The sequence below is a fragment of the Myripristis murdjan genome, chromosome 20, assembly GCF_902150065.1.
Source record: "Myripristis murdjan chromosome 20, fMyrMur1.1, whole genome shotgun sequence".
NCBI classification, from domain to species: Eukaryota; Metazoa; Chordata; class Actinopteri; order Holocentriformes; family Holocentridae; genus Myripristis; species Myripristis murdjan.
The window spans coordinates 13,192,181-13,216,979 of record NC_043999.1 but is presented as its reverse complement, the minus strand read 5'-3'; the positions used below and the strand labels follow the sequence as shown (position 1 = coordinate 13,216,979).

Below are 24,799 nucleotides of genomic sequence, written 5' to 3'. Positions count from 1 at the left end.
ATGCAGTTAGGGTTAGGTTTAGCTGAGGACATAATAGTGTGCTATAATAGTGTGCATAATAATGTGCTAGATTCACTTGAAAACACAGCACTGGTCATGATGAACCTGCACGTAAGACATGTTTACCCTGATAGCTGGAGTGAAACGGACTGGAAAGATTAACAAGTGATCTGTTGACTTTGGTGTATCTACATCAAGAAATGAAGCCAGCCCTTGTTTAGGACACACCGAAGTTGGGTTGGCAATTTTCTGAGTTACTGTGTCACTCCACACACCTTTTATGTCCTCAAGACTCACTTGCTTTGACAACTGGGATGCAAAACATACAAGTTATCTGCTGCCATCAGACGTTTGGGACAACTATGTTCAGTGCCTGCTATTCATTTACAATCCAGGCCGTGAGGTTAGCGTTGATGAGTACCTAGTCCTGTTCAGAGGTTGCTGTCAAACTGCATATGCCAAGTTAACCGGGGAAATATGCCACAAAAAGCCAGGCAGCACACAATGCCAGGTCCAGCAATGCCTGGAACATGCAGGTATACACTGGAAAATCTAGACAAGACAAGACAGGAGTGGCTTAGGGACAACTCTGTGAATGTCCTTGAGTGGCCCAGCCAGAACCCTGACTTGAACCCTATCCAACATCTCTGGAAAGACCTGAAAATGGCTGTCCACCAATGGTGCCCCTCCAACCTGACTGAGTTTGAGAGGATCCAGGTGTGCAAAGTCAAATTATACTTTTAGATCTATATAAACTTAGTAAACCTATATAGTCTTGTAAGAATAGCATGCTTTTATATTGATTATGCAATATGGATACAAATCCTACATCAGCGGGACTTTGCTAACCAGAGCTTTTAAATTATTAATCATTTGAACACTGTGTTACAGAATATGTTTACCATTAACCCCTTAGTTTATGTGATCTTCATCTTGTAGAACTTTGTATCTCAAATAAAGGCCGTAATATCATGACAATAAACATTAACTGAACCAGAGAGGACAAACTTGTAGCGTAATTCTTCTCTTGAGAATTTGAGTAACTGCAGCTGACCAAATTTCCCCTTGGGGATCAATAAAGTATTTCTGATTCTGATTCTGATTCTGATCTACATGTTTATTTATCATTTTTGTGCAACTGCTGCTAAACTCATAGGTGTAAATCTTAATATTCCAGAGAGCTGTGATAAATTGATGAATAATGACTCAAATTTGTCCAAATCCATATTTTTATTTAAAAACAAACAAACAAATAAACTGATAGATCTCTCCCTCAGCATCTACAGCACAAAAACGTATGCAGTAATCAGGAGTTTCATCTTGTGCGTAGAAGGCTCCTGTCACCTCTCGCTGTCCCTCTCCCTAGAAGCCTGGAACAAATCATATTTTTCTGAGACAGAGGGAATGTAATCACAGAATTTAAAAAGTTGCCATGTTTTGATAACAACGTGCATGATTTCACGATGCATTTTACTAATAAAACTATGGATTCAGATTGTTTCTAGCCCCATAAGGAAAAGTAAGTAAGTAAAACAACAGAACATCAAGAGCAGTAAACAGATGAAATAAAGAGCAATTAAGTGAGATAAAAGATCTCTGGGTCATCACATGGTATGCATCAAAGAGTTAAACATTACCTTGCAGGAAGATTGCTCTTAATCTGGCTGCTGGCTGACAGTAGAACTGGTCACTTCTCACTTCAACTCTGCTTCGAAGGAAGGGGAACTACAGCCTACTGCAAACTCGATTATATTATTATATTTAACTAAATATAATTACAGCATGAGCAGTTTTGAGCAGGTCCTGCAGGAGATCGGGGAGTTTGGTTTGTTTCAGAAGCTTGTTCTGGCTGCAGTATGCATCCCGCACATGTTTACTGGTCTGGACATGATTGGTCAGGTTTTCACCGGCTTGAGCTTCCCTCATCACTGTGATACTGCCTGGATTTTGACCCGTGGCCCCAACTTGACACATGAGAGGCAGAGAAATCTCACCCTCCCTGTGAACAAGGATGGAGAGTTTGAAAGCTGTTTAATGTTCACACCTGTGGATTTGGATTTGGAAACCATTGAAGCGTATGGGATTAACAGCACCACAAAGTGTGTAGATGGATGGGATTATGAGGCACCTGAGGGTGCCTCCAGCACAATAACAGAGGTAGGCCGCTGGCATCGAGCAAATCGAGATATTACCAAGTAGCTCCTAAGTTCAGGTCAATATTTCGACATTGTCCTGAATTTAGCTCACATATGAGCCTGTCAAAATCTCAATCTGGTTATCGTCTCTGTTGTGAAATATTCACTGAGTCCATTAGAGTCCTGGAAACTTTATGTTTCCTAGCCAAAGCGCCTAACTCAGCCTAGGAACAGTTATCTGCTAGCTAACATTAGTCAGCTAAAAGCCCAAATCAAAACAGATCAAGGCTTGAGGTCGCCTAGCTACTGCACCAACAAAGAAGTCGAGGCTACCATCTTTGATTTTGTTACGATGGAAAACCCAGGATATCTCTGTCTTTAACTACATTTTAAAGTTTATCTGTACAAACATTTCAGGCAAATAATTAAATGAGTCACTCTGATGCTGACCATTTTTACTTACAAAGTAGCTCACATGAATTTTATCTGCTCTGGACATTTTGCACAAATCAGCTTCTGTTTCATGATTTACCTTACCATGACAGTAATATGTGTATTAATCAATACTTCTACATTTGTCTATACTGTGTTACACTGCAGAAAAAGGACAAAATAAAAAAATAAAAGGGGTACAGATAGCTTAACAAGCATTCACCTGCCACCGGTAGTGAATGCATCTAGTCTAGACGTTTAAATGGTGCAATTAAGACAAATTAAACTTCTGATTAATTTTATGACTTCACAGTCTCCTAGATTTCTTTAGAATAATGTATATGTATACATATATAATAATGTATACATATATATATATATATCTATATCTATATATCTATATATCTATATATCTATATATATATATATATATATATACATATATGTATATGTGTGTGTGTGTGTGTGTGTGTGTGTGTGTGTGTGTATGAATAATAATAATGAATAAACACTGAGTTTGTCAGCTGATTTTTAAAGCCTACAGGCTATGAGAAAAAAGTGAGAGGACATTCCCAGCAGAAAATGAGAATACTGTATTTTAGCCCATCCTGCTAAAATACAGTGAATCTGATTAAAAGTTTAAATATGTGGAAAGTTGTCATCCTTTGTGGAAGTTGTTTTTTTCTCTTTGTCTCTAAAATGTAATTGTATATGGTTGTGGCGTCTTTTACATCATCCTTTATTGTTTTCATTTCCCTTGTCCTCTTTTTCCTCTCTCCCTTGTCAGTTTGATCTGGTGTGTGACAGAGGTGGTTTGCTTGAAGTATCGCAGTCCATCTACATGGCAGGTCTTCTGGTTGGAGCACTGCTGTTTGGCCCAATGGCTGACAGGTAATGTCAAAGTCTCATTAAATGATTACTCCAGCAACCCCCAACTTGAGAGGATCCATGCCCACCTCCACTTCCATGAATTTGATATATAAATAAATAGTTTTTTGGCAGTTTATGTGGTTATGTTTTTATAGCAGCAGCAGCATTACCAAAGGGGGAAAAAGCTGTGGCATGTAGGACAGATTTGGGTCAAGAGGCAGAAAGAGCCAAAGTGGCACACTGGGACAGACAAGCACTCACTTTACCTTTACCTTATTAACCTCTTCTGTGTGTGTTTCAGTGAACACACAGCAGAGAGGTAGTGTTGGAAGCCATGTTTCATGAGTTAGTCCCACCTAGAGAAATGCCATGCCTCTCCCTGCAGCTGGCTGCTCAAATTGGCTGCCTCTGAGCTTCTCAGCTCACCGTAACAAGTGGGAGTTCATCGGCTTTGTCCAACCCAAATATTTTGATCTTTAAAGAGTTCTGAACAAAAACTCCTGCGCACTGTTTTTGTTCTGAATTTGCCAGCCTTTGGTCTTCTCCTACGCACCTGTCGACCTACAGGTGTGCAAAAGACTTACTTAGTGATCTTTAAAGACTTAACATAGCTGTGTGAACTTTTAATTACAAGCAAAGCTGGAGAAGGAAGATTCAATCAATCCAAACTGATTAAGGGAAAACTGTTACCAGTGATTGTATTCACTGTATTGACAAGCCTTTGTGGTTGGGGTCATATTTCTACTTCCTCCAGGCAGCATTGCCTCTAACGATGCCCTCATAGGTAAGGAGAAGGAGAGGTCCTAAAATTCAGGAAATCCTGGCAATTTGTCTTCAAAAGACATGCTTGGACAGCTAATGTTCAAGGAATGCATAAAGAAGGAACTGACAATATATAACAGCAACAGTGTTCTGAATTTGCACTGGTGCCAGAGCCATTAAAACTGAAGTCAGTGGGACAGATATGACAAATCCCACTGTAAACCACAATACCTCTGCTGCTTGAACTTTGACAGGGCAGAGATTCAACTCAAAACACACTATACAATGCAGATTGTTGGTATTCTTTGCACGTTGCTGTTATTTATTACACTGTTATTTATACCACTTAATAACACTCTACAACTGTTGCTGCTGCTACAAGAACTGCTGCTAAATGGAATTTCGTTGTATCTTGTACAATGACAATAAAGCTTCTTCTACTTGTTTTTGTTATGATGTCAAACATCAGGAGACTGTCCAGCAGCTGCCTAAAGCCTAGCGAGACGCCCACCTCAACCAAAACAATGCTAATGTCAACTGTAGATGTCAGCTGTTGGAAGTTTAAAATATACAATCCAATATATCAAATTATGAGCTATTTAGCAATAAGTAATCAGAACATGCAGCTGGAGCATGTTGTTCACCTGATCAGCCAATGAAAGAGAGAACGTGTTCACTAAAAGGCCTAAGCCCATCCCTGACAGCCAGTGACATAATGTCTGTGTTGCACGCCAGACAATAATCTTACTATCATATCAGCTATTATTAAGTTCATCACTTTTTTTCTAAAATTACTTAGTTACTTAGTTTTACTTACTGACTTTTTTTTTTTTACACTTTATTATTTACATTGAGGCAAGAACTGTTCATGCTTGTTGTGCTTGGTAGGGCTCCATGCACAAGGTGCTGGCACTGAATTTGTATAAAGTAAGAGAATCATACCTACAGTGTGAGTAGCTAACATGAGCTTTGTATGTTAATTACATCTCTTTTCTCACACTGCATCCTCTTTGCAGGAACCTTGTTTCTTCTTCTTTTTCTTCTTCTTCTGCCTGTCCCAAATGCACATGTACCAAATTTTGTATCAATAGACTCATGCTTCTAGTGACACCATCTGGTCAAATTTCAGTTTTCAAGTGCTTGAGGTGGGTGTTCCTTGAACTTTTTGGCCTTGGGCTGCTGCTGAACCCTTCTCATAGTGTCAGCCATCTTGTTTACTTCTGCAATTGTTGAAAATGGACTTGAGTTGAAGTGGTCATAAGGTTTGTCCAGTTTCTATGAAATTTGACATGTAGCACCAATCAACCTCAATGACAACTTTAAAAAATTGTAAATTTGAACAAATATCCTCTGGACATTAAAGACATTAAAATGAAATCTATTAAAATACAGACTTTGAGTCCGTTTTCAGACCTGCTACACCTGGGAGTCTTCAGACCTGGGACTCTTGCTGGCCTCTAGGCAAAGTAGACTATTTACCTCTAACTTGACTGCTTGTGTCCTTAAAGGCAACCAGGAAACAGTGGTTGATAATACTCTTCTCTTGGCTTTGTAGGTTTGGCCGACGCTTTGTGGTCCTCCTTTCAATCCTTCTGCTGCTGGTGTTTGGTGTGGGTGCTGCTTTTTCACCCAACATCTATGTTTACATGGCTGTCAGATTTGTAAGTGGCACCGCAGTTTCTGGCATCATGATGAATGGATTTGTGTTAGGTAAGTACACTGTTCACCTTTGCTGAAGTACATCTTCATTACATAATGTTTTATTAATGTTCATATCAATGAAACATTTGGCTATGGAGATAAATGCTCTGCCAACATTATTTTCTCCAGGAGGATGGCAGTTAGAGAAACAATATTACCATAATCAAGTTTCATCTGAGTTTTGAGCAATTACTGGTAAAATCTGTGGTGCTGACCATGGTGCTGAAACAGCCTATCAACACTGCTTGAAAACCAGCTGGTTCAGTGATAAATTGATGGCACTATCCATGGTTCTGAAATAGGATGCCTCACTATAAGTCACATTTTGTAAGTTTCCACTTGGATCTGTCTGGCATCTCCATACAGCTGGTAGACTGTTTAATGGCCCACTACAGGCCCTCTCCCCCTGTGCAGCAAGCCATCAGCTTCGTTCCTGAGCGCAGACCTCTGCCAGGGAGGCAGTTCACTGCTGAGTGATGGCCACATATGGCTCGTGGGCTGCAGGGTGACAATCGCTGCTGTAGAGGGTGCTGTGTTTACATGATTTTAGAATTTGCTGGGCTATTTTTATTAATTCATACAGAAACAGAGGCACCTACTCTGCCTTACATAGCATGATTTTCATGTGATGTTTTTCATGGTATAGTTTTAGGCTTTAGGTGTTTATTGCATTTGCACATCTTGTGTAGTAGTATACTTTGCTCTATAGATTTTATGTACTTTATTATGTAATTTAAAGGTGTTGCAGTCTTTGACATGGGCTGTTATTACTAGGGACGATGGTCATAGGTATTCCCTTTACTGAATATTTGTTATGGTAGTACTGTCTGCATATGGCCCCAGTCCATTATATATATTTTTGAGGTATAACATAATCACTGTTTGTTGGTTTTGTGTGTTTTGTGTGACTATGCATGCAACAGAAATAGAAATAAAGGCTATTATTTGTGCACTTGCAAAAGATAGAGGTATATCAGGATGTAAACAACCAAATATTTGTAACATCTGTCTCATTGCTTTGAAGGTGCAGAGTGGACTGATTCCTCTCGGGTTGCACTCTTCACCTTTGTCACCGTTAATTCCTTCCCTGTTGGACTGATGATCTTGTCAGGCGTCGCCTATTTGATCCGCAACTGGAGGATCCTGCAGCTGGTGCTCTTCAGCCCTCTGCTCCTGGTTCTGGTGATCTTCTACTGGTCAGCAGCCCATGAGGCAGTAATACTAAAACAAATATTTTAGGTACTAGTCTCTATCAGTTTGCTAAAGACACATTTTGAAATTGTTGAATTACATATTGTAATTTTATTTGCTTGTTAGGCTTCTTCCAGAGTCAGCTCGTTGGCTTATGACCCAGGGCAGGAAGGAGGAATTGCAAAAGGAGATCCGGAGGGCAGCCAGGGTGAACAGGAGAAAAGTCTCTCAAGCTCTGCTTGAACAAGTGAGTTGTATCATAGTTTAGCTTCAACCAAAATCAGACATTAGTAAAACACTGAGTTAAATGTATGATACTGTAAAATGTTATTTGTTTAGCTGCAGGTGGAGGTTTCATCCAACAAAGGAAGCATGCTGGACATCTTCAGGATATCATATTTGAGAAAACGTGCTCTCATAATGAACTTTGTCTGGTGAGTCCTTCTTATTTCTCCTTTAACTGAACTCATTAATTGAATACATGTCCCATCAACTATAAAACATCACAGAAACAAACAAGCATTTAATCATTACATGTAACAGCTACAGAAACCTGAGGTTGCTTGCTTACTAAAATGAGTGAGGTGTCTCACAATGGTCCAGAGAACACTTTTGGGGCTCTGTGCCCATTGAACCTATACAGAACGCTTCAGTTCAGATGCTCAGGTCATTTTGACCTTGGTATTGTGCTGCTCTTCACTCATCCCAGACTCTCATGTTTGAGAAGAAGGATATATTAGGTAAGAATATTTGACCACAAATTTTCTCTTCTCTAAGTTTTATTATTTGTGATATGAATCATTTTGATTGATTATAGCTTGAGCAACTTTTTTAAAAATCTTTAAGAACTGCAGTTACAGTTAAGTTGAATTAAATATTCCAATATTCCCATCACAGTAAAAAATTATCATTATTTAAATGTGTTTGCTGTAACTTGACAGATGTCATTTTAAGGCAGGTGCTGCTGTTAACTATAGCCTTTAATTTGTGCTTGCTCTCTTGAGGCCCGTTTCCACCAAAGGGTTCCTGGTAGTATTTCGGGGGCAGGGGCTACTACAGGAACGTCCCCTCGCTCAGCCCTCTCACCTGCCGTGTCTCCACTGAGAGGGCCGAGTAGGAGGAAGGTTCCTGTAAAGTTACCGGGCAGTTGCGCGACCGTGACCGGGGCATCAAAATGTATGTTGTTAAAAAAGCGTGTTGTTAACGTTAGCTAACGCCCGCTAAAGCTAATGTTAGCATCCCTAAAATGCCGGCTAAAAAGCGTGTTGTTAGCATTAGCTAACCTTCCCTAAAGCTAACGTTAGCATCCCTAAAAATGCCGGCTAAAAAGTGTGTTGTTAGCATTAGCTAACGTTAGCTAGCACGTTAGCGTTAGCTTGGTAGTGTTGGCCATGTTGCTCGGGACGCCTAACGTTAGCTAAAGCTAACGCTAGCATCCGGCTATTTTGTTGCTTTCTGTTGACACCACATTGCGCCGTGAGTAAACCCAGGAGTTTTTCGGGGCTGCTCAGAGTCCCTACCCCGAGGCAGGGCCGTTTTTTAGCCCCTGTAAAAGTTCAGGAACTCTCTCCTTCGGGGTGGTTCCGGCAGTGGAGACACGCGACAACGGCCCCGGCCCTGTAAAATTACCCCAAAGTTCTGGCGGTGGAAACGGGCCTCTGGATAGCAGGGAAGATACTTCCTCCTGCTGTATCCTTCCTGACAACTGCAAGGCTTCCTCTGCCTCCGTTTTTCTGCCCTGTCGCTGCATGGAGGCAGCTGTGGTGCCAGAGTGACGAGCAGTGTCAATGCACTCCTCAAGGATGTAACAGTTTTCCCTGAGTTTCAGCCACCTAGCCCTCTCCTGGGCCTCAACAATACTCAGGGCTCTCCCTGTAGCCTGAAATGAAGAGTTCATGAGGTGAAGGCAATGATCTGTGATGACTCTGAACTCCTCTCACACCTCATCCTAAGCAGCAGGTGTGGCCTGCTTCTGTAGCACTGATTAGGATGAGGAGAACTGAGGAGGTAAACCCTGAAGCTTTGTGCATGGGACAAGAATGGTTTCTTCCACCAGTTTGACTTCTGTACTCAGAGAAGAGAGACAAGATATGCTTGGTGATACATTTCACCCTCAGCTGGACGTCTTCACTGAGACCATGGACCACTGGATAGACAGCATTACAGTTTTTCAACATCAAGCAGCTTCATGCCACTGGGTTTCAGGCCCTTCCTCATCCAAGGCGAGGTATTCTGAGGGTGGAGGTTTGGTGGGAGACACTGACACAGATGTTTGAAAGAGAACTCCAAGCAGTCATGGTAACTGAGAAAGCAGTATTGTAAACCTGTGAAATCTTTGTGGCGACACTGAAGGTGTCTCTCCCTCTGTGTTACTAGGTTAGGAACCAGTTTGGTTTACTATGGACTGAGCATGAATGTTGGTGACTTTGGCCTGGATATCTACCTCACCCAGTTCACCTTTGGTGTTGTGGAACTTCCTGCATACGTGGGCAGTTTGGCTCTTATTCAGCATTTCGGGAGAAGAATATGTCAGGCAGGGTTCTTGCTCATTGCAGGCGGGGCTTGCCTTGTGGTCCCTGCCGTTCCAAAGGGTAATGTCCTCATTATAGAAGTCTCAGTTTTCCCATGTATATCTGATAAACCCACCTTTACATGATTTTTTTTTCTTTTTTTTCTTTCTTTTTTTTTTTTTATTTGCTCGTTAGACCTCCCTGGACTGATAACTGTCATGGCATCACTGGGGAAGTTTGCTGCCAGTGCTTCTTTCGCCATAGTCTTTGTTTATACTGCAGAGCTGTATCCTACCTTCCTACGGTAGTGTCTCAGCATTTGACCATATCATGTATTTTCACTATTATTACTAATAATCACTACATACAATGCTATGGAATACTGTAATGTTTTATGTAATACTGATAGAAAATGGCACTGATGATTCAATTGTCTCTGGTAGACAAAATGGTATTGGTCTAAACTCCATGTGTGGTCGTGTGGCGGGCATCATCGCTCCTCTGATCAGACTCCTGGATGTCTACCATCACTCCATCCCCATGCTGTTATATGGCATCATCCCCTTGTCTGCTGGGGGTCTCTGCTTTTTTCTGCCTGAGACCCTCCATGTTGGACTCCAGGACCACGCTGAGCCCATGTGAGTTGCTTAGCCCGTTCACGGTGGTAATGGAACAAATGTATGGACGAATGTAGTGCCTGTGTTTATGTTTAAACTATTTCATCTGTTTTATTAAGATAACAGAAACAAGTAATTGTGTATAATAATTCTGCCTTTGCTTTTAATTTCAGTAAACCAGAGACTGGGAGTACCAAGAGAGGAATCAGTGATGAAGGCCAGGAATTAGTGAATAGGTTACCATTGTAATTAATGCTGAAATCTTCATGTAGTTTTTGTCATTTTATAAAATATGTTTCCACACAGTAAATTAATGCTGTTTTTCAGCATCTGGGTCGAAATCCTGGATTGCAGTGTCTCTGAAATGAAACTGACAGATGTTTTTACATCAGTATCTAGTTATAATTTATTCATTGTTTCACCAGAATTTGTTTTACTTTGAAAATTGTATGTACTTTATTCAAACTCTTATACAAAAATTGTATTTGATGTATTCAAAAATTTCACTGTCATGATCACTGTCTATTAAAGTGATGTCTTCTGGGTAAAAAACAAACAAACAAACAAACAAAAAAACAGATAGAGTTTGGAAACATGCTTAACTCTGTGCCCTCAACTCACTGGTGGAGCGTACCCAAGTTGTTGTGTTTTATTGCTGCCATGGTGCTGATGCTGGGATGAGGGAACGTCGCTTGACCAGCACAGCTTGTTCAAAAGCATATTACGCAGAGGAAGGTTTGTATCTTGGTGGCACCCATAGGTTGTAAATGCAAAATCTAAAGAATATTAAGTAGATTAATATTTCACTGTACCACAAGGAATAACCAGGCCATAATTAAATGTTGCAAAGGAAGCTGAAAATTGTAAAATGGCAGTTTGAAAATGGAAAGTGACACTGTAATGTGTGAAATTTAAAAGTGAACATGCAAAAGCTGAAATGAGCACTGAGTGACTGGAGAGATGCAGTGCTGTGGATAAGCAGGCATGGGGAGCACAGAGCAGCTAATGGGGATATTTTGGCACCACGTCCAGGAAACTTCCCCACCCAGCACTCCACCACAGTTCAGTTATGGCTGATTCAGCTACACAGACAACTCATATGAGCATAAAAATGTTGATATTGTAAGCACTGAAACAGAAAGGTGGATTGAACTGTTGACAGGTATCCCTTTATTATTTCACTCATATGGTTTTCAGACATTTTCTAGCCATATTTTCCAGATTTAATGTAAAATATTCATGTACATATATACATTTTATATATTATATATTAGATGTTTGGTTTAGCACTCCACTGAGCACTGAGCAGTGCAGCCCTTTTCCCTATATGTATTATTCTACAATATTATTTCAAACGAATAATAGCCTATGTTGAATATACAAATAATACATATGCTTTGCTGTAACACGTATAACATCGACAAATATTGTTTTTATTAGCCTATAGATCAGTGGCAGCAACAGCTGATCGCTGGCGATGACGTAGGGCTTCATGTGAACAGGAAGTGAAAGCCGAGTGTGAAATTGATGTGTCCTCCCGTCCCGACCCTTTTCAACAGCGCCCCTCACTGCGACTTCATTTGCACTCAAAAGGGTCGGTCACAGACAAAGGGGGAGCACAGCGGGGCGACCTGTGGCGCAGCGGAGGAGGACCGCAACAAACCCCCCCCCACGGAGCGCCCGCGGTTTGCTGCGGGAGGGGTTGGGGGTTAGGATGAGGGTGGAGCTGGAGCTGGGGGGCGAGTCGCCGACACACCACTCTGCATGCGGTGACGTTATTCCTTATTTGGGGTGCCGGAAGATGGGGTCAAGGATAGGAATACGTTACCGGTCACGATGCGGTTGTGGTGCTCCTGGAGGAAATTTGGACTTGAGTTGGTGCCGCAGACAAGGAAAAGTCATGGCATCCCCGCGCTGGCCAAATGTTTAACGACCTTCGTCCTTATGTCCTCGGAGTCTTTCCAGCTGACGTTGACATTCCACACACTGTAGTCTGAGCTGCTGAAGTAAGCTGACAGGGACAGACGTGTTGTTTTTTTTTTTTTTATTCTCAATCTGCACGCCCGACTGATTTGCGCGTGTCTCAATAAAGCATGCGGGTGCGCTCTATGGGAATGCATGTAAAATCCTTGTCCCTGTGTGACCTGCAGATGCGTCTAACAGTGTTATGAAGATCTCTGATCAGCATCATTTCCATAGCAACCCCACTGTTTTAACATCTAACCTGGTGTAAATGCCTGCTTCCAATAGCCTATACATTTTCACCAAATCTTTGTGGTCACTGTCTATCAGCTAAACTCAATTACCGCGAGATAAATAATAGTACCAGTAATCACTTTCTTTATCCATTAGCAGAATATATATGTTATACCACAATGCAAACTGCAAAAAAAATCTGTTTTTGCCCATTTCAACCAAGCTGCCGAAAACTAAACTGCTCTTGCTGAGGTAGACTCCAGGTCTGTGCAACTGGCCATTTGCATCCAATTTTGATTGGATGGTATAATTTCTTTAATTGAATCCCCTGCTTACTGATGTATCCGATCCTCCTCAATTCTTTTATTGTTTAGATGTTGGATATTTAAGTTTAATACAGTTAATACATATTTAGTAAATATGTATTAACTTTGTGTTATTCCATGAGATTGTCCGCGCCAGTGGCGGCCTGTTATTGTAGCTCCGACTGAGCAATTATTAATTAGGCTATTTACAGTGCATGAAATACTGATGTCTTGCATTGCAATATTTTTGCAGCATAATGCTACACACGAAGTATGAGGTCATATTTGGTAATGCTTGCATATTTGTATAATGTAAAAGGTAGGCTCCATATATAATGCGTATATTGTAGGCAATAGAGTGCATTCATTAAGTGCATATAATTTAGCTTGTAGCGCACATAGTTGTTTTTTTAAATCTTTTATAAGTGATCAGTCTCTATTTTCTCTATTTCTCATGAGCTGCTGTAACATGCGAATTTCCGTTTGTGTGGATCAATAAAGTTTAACTTGAGTTCTGCTATATCTTATCTTATTGCCCTTTATCTTGCCTTGTTTCATGTCATCTCGTCCTTTATCTTTCACAGATACCCATCGCCTCAGAGTTAATACTGCTGATGCATTTGGTGACTCTACACTATATATAAGCTCCTGGGTTGTCATAATATAACTATTACCGCGCAAAACAGCTCAGTAGCCTGCTGGTCGCTGGAAGGACAACAAGACTCAGGCCTGGTCACTTCTGTTCCACACTGCAAGCGGCGGAGGAGCCACGGCCCCCCGCAGACCCAGCTGGAGAGTATGGTCAATTTCGGGCAAGTCCTAAAGGAGATCGGGGAGTTTGGTTTATTTCAGAAGCTTTTACTCCTTGCATTATGCATCCCCAACTTTTTTTTAGCTTTCGACGTGATTGGTCAGGTATTCACGGACATGAGCTTCCCACATCACTGTGACACTGACTGGATTTTGTCCCGTGGCCCCAACTTAACCTATGAGAGGCAGAAAAATCTCACCCTCCCTGTGAACAAGGATGGAGAGTTTGAAAGCTGTTTAATGTTCGTACCTGTGGATTTGGATTTGGAAACCATTGAATCGTATGGGATCAACAGCAGCACAAAGTGTGTAGATGGATGGGCCTACGAGGCCCCCGAGGGCGCAACCAGCATTGTAACAGAGGTAAGCAGTTGAATAGCTCTGCTGCAGTTTGTGTTATGTAGTGAGGAGTCACGTGGCTGCATGTGATGGTTAAATATGCATATGTCATGATTTTGCTGACCTGCCTTTGTACATTAATTTGCACTAACCATATCAACACCGAATTACCAGTATGTGGCACAATGTCCAGTGTCTGATTTAGGATTCACTTATATTTTAAATTCACCAGGACAGTAGCACATTAACAGGACATTAATATCTTTTTTCATGCATCGTTATGTCACACCACTGCAGAAATGGTGCATGGAGAAATTGAAAAAAGGGTGACATACCAAGTACTATTTCCACAAGCATTCCAATAGTGGCCAGTAAAAATCTATGTAGTCTAGATGTTCAAATCCAGACAGATAATTCTTTATGAATTCATAAAGCCAGTCTCCTGTTTATAGCCTACTGTATCAGTTTTTAGTTTTCCTGGTGTTCATGTCACAAATTCAAGTCTGGGCTCTTTGGTCTCTGTTCACGTCTCAGAAATACTGGCTTCTCATTTAATACAATATGAGTGAGAGGACTTTGTTCAGCAGTAATTAAGTGTATAGTATTCTCGTCCTATGGTAAGATATACCTCATGTAAACCTTAAATACTTTGGTAATTCTTCTTTTCTTTTTCAGTTTGATCTGGTGTGTGACAGAAGTGGTTTTCGGGAAGCAGCACAGGCCATCTACATGACAGGTCTTCTGGTTGGATCGCTGATGTTTGGGCCAATGGCTGACAGGTAATGGACCCCTGCTAGAGTTGCCTCTACTGTCATGTAGTTGACCATTTTTAGTTTTTGTTAGACTTTGTGTGATAATACCTTTATAGAAACATCATTATTTAAATTAATTCTACATAAATCTGCTGCACATTTGCTCTCTTTGCCTCTCCTGTGTGTGTGTGTGTGTGTGTGTTTCAGTAGACTCATAGTACAAGCCAAACCAGCGCAAACCAGATGTGTTTCATGACAGTCCCACAGCTCGAAATTGCTTCTGTCTCTTTGGGTCTGCCTCCTCAGATTGGCCGCGTCTGCCTGTCTCAACTAATTGTAGTGAGACGTAATCATCCTGGTGTGACCCAAATGTTTTGATATCCAAAGACTGGAGACAGCTGTATTAGCTTGGAATTATCAGGAGACTGAGCTGGTGACATAAGATTCAATCAATCAATCAATAAATCAATCAAATCAACTGATGAAAAAACTGTTCCTGACAATTGTTTTATTCGTTTGTAAATGACTGACTGACTTAACAGCCTGTATGTACAGTATGTGTGTGAATATCTCTCACTCTCTCTCTCTCTCTCTCTGTGTGTGTGTGTGTGTGTGTGTGTGTGTGTGTGTGTGTGTGTGGTCACTTTATTAGATCCACCTTTTAAGAAAGTTTATAATGTTCAGATTTTGTTGACATTGTAGAGAATGAGTAAATTAAATTATGTGTTTATTATTATAGTAATAATAGTAATAATTATCTCAATTATTACTATTGAGAGGTGTTTCTAATTTTTTGTCCTCCTTGTTTATTATACATGAGGGGAACATAATACTGGAAACAGCTGTCAATAAAATGCAGTCCAGTCCAACAGCAGCACTAACTATGAGCTCAAAGCCAAACATAGAATACAGTGAACACCTTTATTTCTGTGAGAAAAAGAAAAGTAAACTTTATGGCACAGCAGTTATTACTCTTATCTTGTCTTTGTAGGTTTGGCCGGCGCTTTGTCCTCCTGCTATCAATCCTCCTGCTTCTGTTGTTTGGTGTGGGTGCTGCTTTCTCACCCAACATCTATGTTTACATGGTTGTCAAATTTATAAGTGCCACCTCTGTTTCTGGGATTTCAATGAACCTGTTTGTGATAGGTAAGTGCACTGTTCACCTTTACCAAAGTCTGACTTCATTACATTGTATTTTCAGTAACACATCAATGGAACAGTTGGCCGTGCAGGAAAATAGTAAGGGGGACTTAAGATAAGATACGATAAGATATTCCTTTGTTAGTCCCACAGTGGGGAAATTTAAAGCATTACAGCAGCAAAGTGGATAGCAAAATATGAAGCATAATTTACATTATAAACAGGGGGGGGGGGGGGGGGGGGGGGTTAAGGTGCTGAGAAGAAGGAAGAATGTGCATACTACATTGTGTCAAAGTTAATTTCTTGAGGAGGATGTCTATGTGGTGAATTTTACAGACATGTTTCATTGCAGCTACTTTGACATGCATAGCTGGGTGAACACATGTGTTACTAATGACATTAATTAACGTTCTGCTCCATTTAGGTCTAAGAGAGCCAGGTTTATGCTATTGTTCATGTTGGCTTACTGGACAGGCTGTGGTACACTGAATCGGAACGTGACCTTAATTACTGTCATTAGTAACAACTGTGTTAACGTGCTATTCCTGTCAAAATAGTGGCTGTGAAAAAGGATCTATTAAAACACAAAACAAATTTAGGATCACAAACCAAAAAACAAAAATTTCAATCCAAATGTATGAAAATTGCATAAGTGCTTAATCTTTGCATAAGTGCTTAATCTTTTTGAGTTCATATATATACACTACTCACAAAAAGTTAGGGATATTTGGCTTTCGGGTGAAATTTATGGAAAATGTAAAAAGTTCACGCTACAGTGATATTATATCATGAAAGTAGGGCATTTAAGTAGAAGCATACACTGGTGATTTCCTCATCTCAAACAATTTCTTGAAACAAAAGCCAACAACAGTGGTGGATATACCACAACAAAAAATGTCAGTGTCAATAACTTGTCATGTGCCCTTCTGCATCAATTACAGCTTGACAGCAACGTCTCATGCTGTTCACAAGTCGACTTATTGTCTGCTGAGGCATGGCATCCCACTCTTCTTGAAGGGCAGCCCTCAGGACATTGAGGTTCTGGGGTACAGAGCTCCAAGCCTCTACACGGCGACTCAGCTGATCCCATAGGTTTTCTATGGGATTCAGGTCTGAGAAAGTGCAGGCCACTCCATTTGATGTACCCCAGTCTCCAGCAGCCGTTCCCTAATGATAGGACCTCGATGAGCTGGAGCATCAAACACCTGATGTGAATTTTGCCGTTAAACTCCTTGTTAGAGAACAGCAACTTGTGCAAAAAGTACTGAAACACTGAACAGTTGGACATGTGCATTCAAAAGTTTACAGAAGGTCACATTAAGTTCACCTGTAAAGGTTATAATGTATTTTAGGTTCATCCTGAAATTTCACCCGAAAGCCGAATATCCCTAACTTTTTGTGAGTAGTGTATATATATATATTTTACACAGGTTTCAGTTGTCTTGAAGTAAATGGAGCTGTGTTCGCTCTATTGGCAAGTGCTCAGTACCATTTAATAGAGGAGACCATGGGCTACAAGTGTAACCATTTCTCAAGCTTGTACCTTCAACTATATTGTCATTATTTATGCATATATCTGACAAAATAACTAATGCCAGTGAAATGAAAAATAATAAAATATATCAAACAAACACAGGGCCAGCTCTAGCCACGTTGGCCAAATTACTTTGATTGCAGAAAAAAAGAAAAGAAAAAAAACTCACCTATTATGGAAAGCAAAAACATCATATATCTCTGCCAGTTTTTAAACACACCTGGTATTCCCAAATTGTTGGATATCTCTCTCCATGATTGATTATTAATGAGATCACGGTAGGACTGTAGTCTGGTGTCCCACAGTTCTGCACACAGAGAGACAGCCACAATGATGCTTTCCTCCATTGTTGTTTTGCCGTTCTGCCAAAATCCGCCAGATTTTTTTGGCACCAATGTTCATCGGATATTATTATTATTATTATTATTATCCTGCCAGGTCTGTCTTGTATTCCTGTGTGTTCTTTTTCTTCTTCTTCTTCTTCTTCTTCTTCTTCTTCTTCTTCTTCCCAGGAAGTCCTACTTCGCATGAGCGAAAAATCACCAAATTTTGCACAAAGGTCCAGTCCCATGCCAGATTACCTCAGATGCAACCACAAGCCAATAGTCCTGATGGTGGCGTTATAGCAAGCCTCTAAATTTCAAAATTTTGAAAATTCATAACAAATCCACTATATGTGCTACAGCTTTGCAACTTTTACCAAAATGTAGCCCTAATACTGAAGAAACTTTTGTGCACTTGAACCTATTGCAAATTATAAAATCCATCACTCTATTTTTTTCAAAACTGACCCACAATCCACAATTTTTGCTCAAATGTCACCAAACTTGCTACAGAGCATCTTCAGACTGTCCTACACAAACGATCCACACAGATTTTTGATATATCAAAAAATTGAGCCTACATTGCATCAAAATGTTTGACTGTAAATGGTACAGTAAACATACACTTGCAAATTCTTGGTAAATAAATCTTCAATGTTCATGAAAAAATTAACAAAATTTTGGAGTCATGGTAGATGATGTGTGGCAAATTTCAGAATTGTATCTCAAAAACTGAATTTTTGACAGCATTTTGAATTTTGCTCTCATGTGAACAATTGGAGTCAGTGCAAGAATGGCATTTTTAAACATCAGTTTTTCACTTATGGAGCAAATCAATCATTGTTAAAAACAAATGATCAACATCTCCATGCTGTCTAGATGCAAAATGTGTATTTTCAGATTTTTGTCTTAATAACTGAATTTTTGACAGCTGTTTAAAATCTGCCTTTCCTTGCATGGATGGCTGCTGTCCTGCACGTCAGTGATTGGCTCAGTCAGTTTGTGAAGCTACATGTGAAATTTTAGCTCAGTGAGATAGAGGCCAGTCCTCGGTGTCGAAGATTGCAAGTTCAAGCTTCAGCTTGTGCAACATTCCCATGCGCGAAAACTCACCAAATGTTGCACAAAGGTCCAGTCCCATGCCAGATTTCCTCAGCTGCAAACACAAGCCAGTAGTTCTAATGGTGGCAATACAGCAAGCCTCTAAATTTCAAAACTTTGAAAATTTGTAATAAATCAACCATATGTGCTACAGCTTTGCAACTTTCATCAAAATGTAGCCCCAATACCGAAGAAACTTTTGTACACTTAAACATCAGTTCTTCACTTATGGAGCAAATTAAAAACAAATTACCAACATCTCCATGCTGTCTAGATGCAATAAGTGTATTTTCAGAATTTTTGTCTTGATGACTGATTTTTTTTTTTTTTTTTTTTTTTTTACAGTGGTTTGAAATCTGCCTTTCCATGCATAGGCGGCTGCTATCATGTGACTGGCTGAGTCAATTTGTGAAGCATCACATAAATTGACACTTAGTTGACAATCAGTGAGATAGAGCATTGTCCTTCATGCCAGAAATTGTGAGTTCAAGCCTCAACTGATGCAAAATGCACATTAGAATGCAACCTTTCTTTTCATCTTCCGATTTTCCACTTGTTGCTCAGAATTGGCTAAAATTGCCCGGCCCCGACCACTGCTGCGCAGCAGCCATAATTATTATTATTATTTTTCCCCAACGGTGACTGGCACTGGCAGTGCCCTTCCAGCAGATGGCACCCTAAGCAACCGCCGATACTGCTTATACCAAGAGCTGGCCCTGAACACACATCAGGATAATTTCTCTGGGACATCTTCAATTGAAATCTAAGTTATTTCTGCTTTCCTGCCAGAGGAAATATAAATTCATTTTGAACCAGGCACTTTTGCTGCAGCACTGGATGCAAGGAATATCTCAAGTGCTTCCTGAGCTTTAAACTTTGATGTACTTCTGTACTATTTGACTTTAACATTTTGTCTGTTCCCTCTCTGGCATACGACTTTCTCAGTTTCTCTCTCTCGTCATTCTACACTGTATGGGAGCTCTTGGTAGAACGAGTGTCTGAAGGGGGAAAGACATCTTTACAGCAATATGCATCTTGATCAATTGGGCCTAGACACTTAGATCAAAGTTTCAGCCAGTCAGTGAGCTCTTTGTAAATGTAATACAACAAACATGTTTTTTGTTGGATATGAGGGATACATTTTACTTCAACAAGGATTATTTTATCTCTGAGTTTCTGTTTAAAAATAAGGGGAAAGTGCAGACTCTGCCACAAGGTAATCTTTGAAGGGGCTTTTTCTGTTGCTCCATATTGATTTGTGAGGCTTTTTTTTTTATCATTTGTTTGCAGCAAGTGATTTTAGTTCTTTTTAAACTCAACACCTTCATATATTGCACTTGCAGATGTGTTTATGTGCAGAATGTGCAGTTTCAGAAGAGTTTTGAATAAATCAGTAGCTGCAGGCAGTCAGGTGATTTTGCATAAATGTGTGTATACTCAATGGCGCTGTGGTAACTCGAGCTTTATAGGGTAAATTTTAAAGTTGAAACAAAGCATCTCTTTCCTTTCAGTCAGATTACAATTAAATTCGTTATGAGACTTCAAGTCTTGATGTTTTTATTTGAACAGCAGATGATGCTGAACCATGGTTCAAGCACTTCTTGCTTTTGGTTTGCGTCTGTTACACAAATGGTTTTGAAGGTGGTGGGAGTGTGCTGCTATTTAATAGACCTTTATCACAGCTGCTGTTTTAACAAAGGTGCTACTAATGACATTAATTAAGGTATTGTTCTATAGTGTGCCTTTTCAGAGTCTTTTCAGTGAGCCAGCATGAACAACATCAGGACCCTGGCTCTGTTAGACTAAAAAGGGACAGAACCTTAATTAATGTTATTAGTAAGAGCTGTGTTTTCCTGCTGTTCATGTCAGAATGGCTGCTGTGAAAGACATTTACCAACCTTAACCAACATTTTGGACATTCACCAACCTGCTATCCATACAGCATGAATATTAACAGTAGCCATTATTTGTGCATAGGCAAAAGGTGAATATATTGGGATGTAAACTCACAACTAAACATTGGTAACATCTGTCTTATCACTTTGAAGGGGCCGAGTGGACTGATAGCTCGAGGGTTGCTCTCTTCTCCTTTATGGTATTCATTTCCTTCCCTGTTGGATTGATGATACTGTCAGGCCTTGCCTATTTGATCCGCAACTGGAGGATCCTGAAGCTGGTCTTCTTCAGCCCTCTACTTCCGGTCCTGGTGATCCTCTACTGGTCAGTGGCCAGTGAGGCAGCAATACTTTGGTCTTAGTCTACAGATATGGTGCTAGAAAGGTTGTTACTGAAATATTTGAATTAGATCTTGTGGTCTGACATGTCTGTTAGGCTTCTCCCAGAGTCAGCTCGCTGGCTAATGACCCAGGGCAGGAAGGAGGACTTGCAAAAGGAGATCAGGAGAGCAGCCAGGATTAATGGGAAGAAGGTCCCAGAAGCTGTGCTAGAACAGGTAAGTTGTATCATAAGTCAGGTTTAGCCAAAATCAAACAGCAGTAGAGCTTTGATTTAAATATGTCTTTTAAAAATGACAAGTTGCTTGTTTAGCTGCAGGTTGAGAGTGCACCCAAAAAAGGAAGCATGTTGGACATCTTCAGGATACCATATTTACGAAAATGTACTCTCATAATGAGCTGTCTCTGGTGAGTCTCTGTAATTTCTCCATCAGTGGAATAGATTGAATTGCATGTGTCATGCTACTGTGCTTTTCAATCTATAAAACATGACATAAATATATCAATGTTTAATCCTGCCATTTAATAGATACACTAAACTCCAGTACACATATGTAATGTTTTGTCAAGACAATATTGTAGTCCTGTAATAGTTTTGCAGTGACACTGAAGGAATCTCTTCCACTGTATTACCAGGTTCGGGACAAATGTGGTGTACTACGGACTGAGCCTGAATGTTGGTGACTTTGGCCTGGATATCTACCTCACACAGTTCATCTTTGGCGTTGTAGAAATGTCTTCATACCTGGTCAGCTTGGCTTCAATTCAGCATTTTGGGAGGAGAATATATCAAGCAGGAGTCTTACTGATTTCAGGCTGTGCTTGCCTTGTGATCCCTGCCATTCCTAAGGGTAACTTCTAACCCCTGACACTTTCATTCTGAAAAATATTAGATCATTGTATTAGCCTCAACTTGACCATGCTTATATGACAAATGCTTCTTAATCTGATTTTTTATTTGCTTAACAGACCTTCCTGTAGTGGTAACAATCATAGCAGTTCTGGGAAAGTTTGCTTCCAGTGCCTCTTACGCCACAATCTGTGTTTATACTGCAGAACTGTATCCTACCGTTCTAAGGTAATGTCCCAACATTGCTAATAACATGTTTTCTCTATTTTTGGTAATAATAAACACATAATGAAGTAATCTGGATTATTTTAAGTAATATTTACAGAAAATGGTAGTATGCTTCTATTTACTGTGCAATGACATTTCTGTTGAATCCATTGTGCATACTGTCTCTTGCAGACAAAATGGTATTGGTCTAAACTTCATGTGTGGTCGTGTGGCTGGCATCCTCGCCCCTCTGATCTTGCTTCTTGAGGTCTACCATCACTCCATCCCCATGGTGTTATTTGGCATCCTCCCCTTGATTGCTGGGTGTCTCTGCTTTTTTCTACCTGAGACCCTCCATGCTGGACTTCAGGACCACGTTGAGCCCATGTGAGTTAACTAGCGTTTTCACCATCGTGTACATAGAGTTATTTAGTGAATGAATAGATGAATCAAATTATTATGATGAGTGTTTGACCTAAGTGTGCTCCTACTTGTTTGCCAAAAGCAACAATAATAACTAATAAATAAATGTTCTAAGCCTTTTTCACTGTTGAGGGCTATGAGGCAAGGTTGTCCCATCAGCCCAATCCCTGTTGTTTTAGCCATTAAACTACTCTCTATCATGCTGAAAACCTCACAACATTTTAATGGCATTTACAGGGAAAAAAAAAAAAAAAAAAAAAAAAAAACCTAGAGTGTGCTAATATGCAGATGACTTGTTGCTATACATTTCGAACCCTGTGCCGTGTGATTTTCACACTGCGAATATACTACATCGACAGAATATAAATATTTGGGAATAAATATACCCATATGTTATCTGATCTTTATGACAAAAATGCTATACTCCTGATTAATAATCCTAGCACTGACCTCTAGAATTGGAGCTAAATTTACCTCTAGCCTCTAATGTACCTCCCAGTTTTTGTCCCGAAATCTTTTCTCAGAAATGTAGATATTTGCCATCCCCATTTTTATGGGGCAACAAGCACTCAGGGGTTCATAAGGTACTTCTTCAGAGACAAAGGACAGAAGGGCGATTGGCCCTGTCCAATCTGATGTACTATTATCAGGCGGCAAACTTTAAAAAAACAGTTTTTTGGAGACAGGCCCAAAATGCCTATTGGGGCCAATCTGAAGCGAACACTTTTATATTGTCATCACTGCATGCACCATTTACTGCCAGGCTATCTTTGTCTCCTTGTGTAACTTTCACTCTTAGGATTTGGTTGTTATTCAAACAAAATTTAAATCTGACTGATTTTTCTTTTTCTAGTTCCATGATGTCCGAAGATGTAGTAATCACATCTTCCTCCCAGCCAAATTAGATCCTGTCTTTGTCCACTGGCAAAGGGCAGGCCTTAATATTTTGCCACTTTTGATGCCCTTTCCTACTAAATTGAAATCATAACGCTCTAACCTTAAACATTACCTCCAACCAGTACTGGATTCCTGCATACCTTAATCTAACACAGATTGGATGGGATAGTGCATTATAGAGGGTAAACATGCAATCGCTGTCATATAGTTAAGGCTGACCTGGCTCATATATTCTGGTCTTGTAATAAGCCAAACAACTTTTGGGCCACTGTATTTCAGACTTTAGTTGACTGAAGCATTCAACAAAGAGATTCAATCCAGTTCTGAAATGGCAATTTTTGGAGTTCCAGGAGAGAGAATAATTAATGATGAATAAAATAAGATATGAAGAAGAAGATATGTTTGCCCTTGCAACTCTCAATGAAAATAAGATTTTTTTTTTCTTTTGTTAAGTGTTTGAGAACAATGCTCATTTTCTCAAATAAATGTATGCATAAAAAAATCAAGCATACTGATTTAATTCCACATAATAATTCTGCTTTCGGTTTTAATTTTAGGAAATGAGAGAGTGGGAATACTGAGACGCTATTCTGCGATGAAAAGAAGAAATCAGCGATGACTTTACACTTGTTATTCATACTGAAATCATAATGTGAGTTTTGGGACTTTTATCATTGTCCATCCAAAGTTTCCATAAAGTATAAATGCTTTTATTCAGTATCAGGGACAAATGCCAGAGACTGCAATATGTTTGAAATTAAACTGATGGAGTTTTATTATTTGTAATTCATCAGTGTTCAGTTTGTTACTGTAGTCGTAGTTAGTACAGTAGTATGGTGCAAAGCATCAACAGAATCATTTTTTACTTGTAAATTATTGAATAAAATTGTTGGTTTTTGCATTCAGTCTTTTTTTTTCTTTTACAAAAGTTTCTGATGACCTGAATGTTTGCAATAAAGTAATTCTAGACACAAATGTATTTGTTTCTATTATGTGAATTCATTTTAATTCAAATGAAAGTGTTATTCTTGTTCCACTAATGGTATGAGGGATGCTTGGGCTTCTACCAAATACAGTGGGGAGATTCTTAGAGGCCAAGAAGCCGTAGCTAACTTTTTCCACCCTTTGGCCATAAGCTGGAGTGGTAGTGGGCTTGGCATATCATAAAATGGGTCATAACTTTTGTACAAATTCACACTCATCACAAAGCTATGACCAGATATGTCATGGGCCACAGAAGACTTGTTTAATTTTCCAGTCAAAAGGGTGTGAGGAAGTGGCTTTGGCATACCATAAATACATAACTTCCCAATGGATTAGCGTAATAGTGTAATATTAGTGTGATATATTAACACAAATGAAAATTTGAATACAGATTTAATGGTATTCACTGTCTTTAAGCCTATGTATTCTGTGATGTGAATCTCTATCTATCATTAGGGACACCTTTGAGACTTCTTCTTGGGGTGG

At 39.8% G+C, this 24,799-nt stretch overlaps 2 protein-coding genes across 2 annotated transcripts; both read left to right on the top strand.

The window, feature by feature from the left end:
• The first annotated feature begins 1,782 nt into the window (after positions 1–1,782).
• On the top strand, positions 1,783–11,931 carry LOC115379227 (solute carrier family 22 member 13-like). The gene is made up of 10 exons (XM_030079949.1): positions 1,783–2,157; positions 3,355–3,458; positions 5,755–5,909; positions 6,925–7,096; positions 7,218–7,338; positions 7,431–7,525; positions 9,468–9,682; positions 9,797–9,905; positions 10,045–10,239; positions 11,778–11,931. The coding sequence occupies exons 1-10, from the start codon at positions 1,783–1,785 to the stop codon at positions 11,929–11,931; spliced, it is 1,695 nt and encodes a 564-aa protein (XP_029935809.1).
• Positions 11,932–13,517: 1,586 nt separating this feature from the next.
• Positions 13,518–24,274, top strand: LOC115378915 (solute carrier family 22 member 13-like). The gene is made up of 10 exons (XM_030079484.1): positions 13,518–13,892; positions 14,544–14,647; positions 15,612–15,766; positions 20,767–20,938; positions 21,050–21,170; positions 21,266–21,360; positions 21,589–21,803; positions 21,922–22,030; positions 22,202–22,396; positions 23,887–24,274. Exons 1-10 carry the CDS (start codon positions 13,518–13,520, stop codon positions 23,891–23,893), a joined length of 1,548 nt encoding a protein of 515 aa, XP_029935344.1. The 3' UTR covers positions 23,894–24,274.
• Positions 24,275–24,799: the final 525 nt, after the last annotated feature.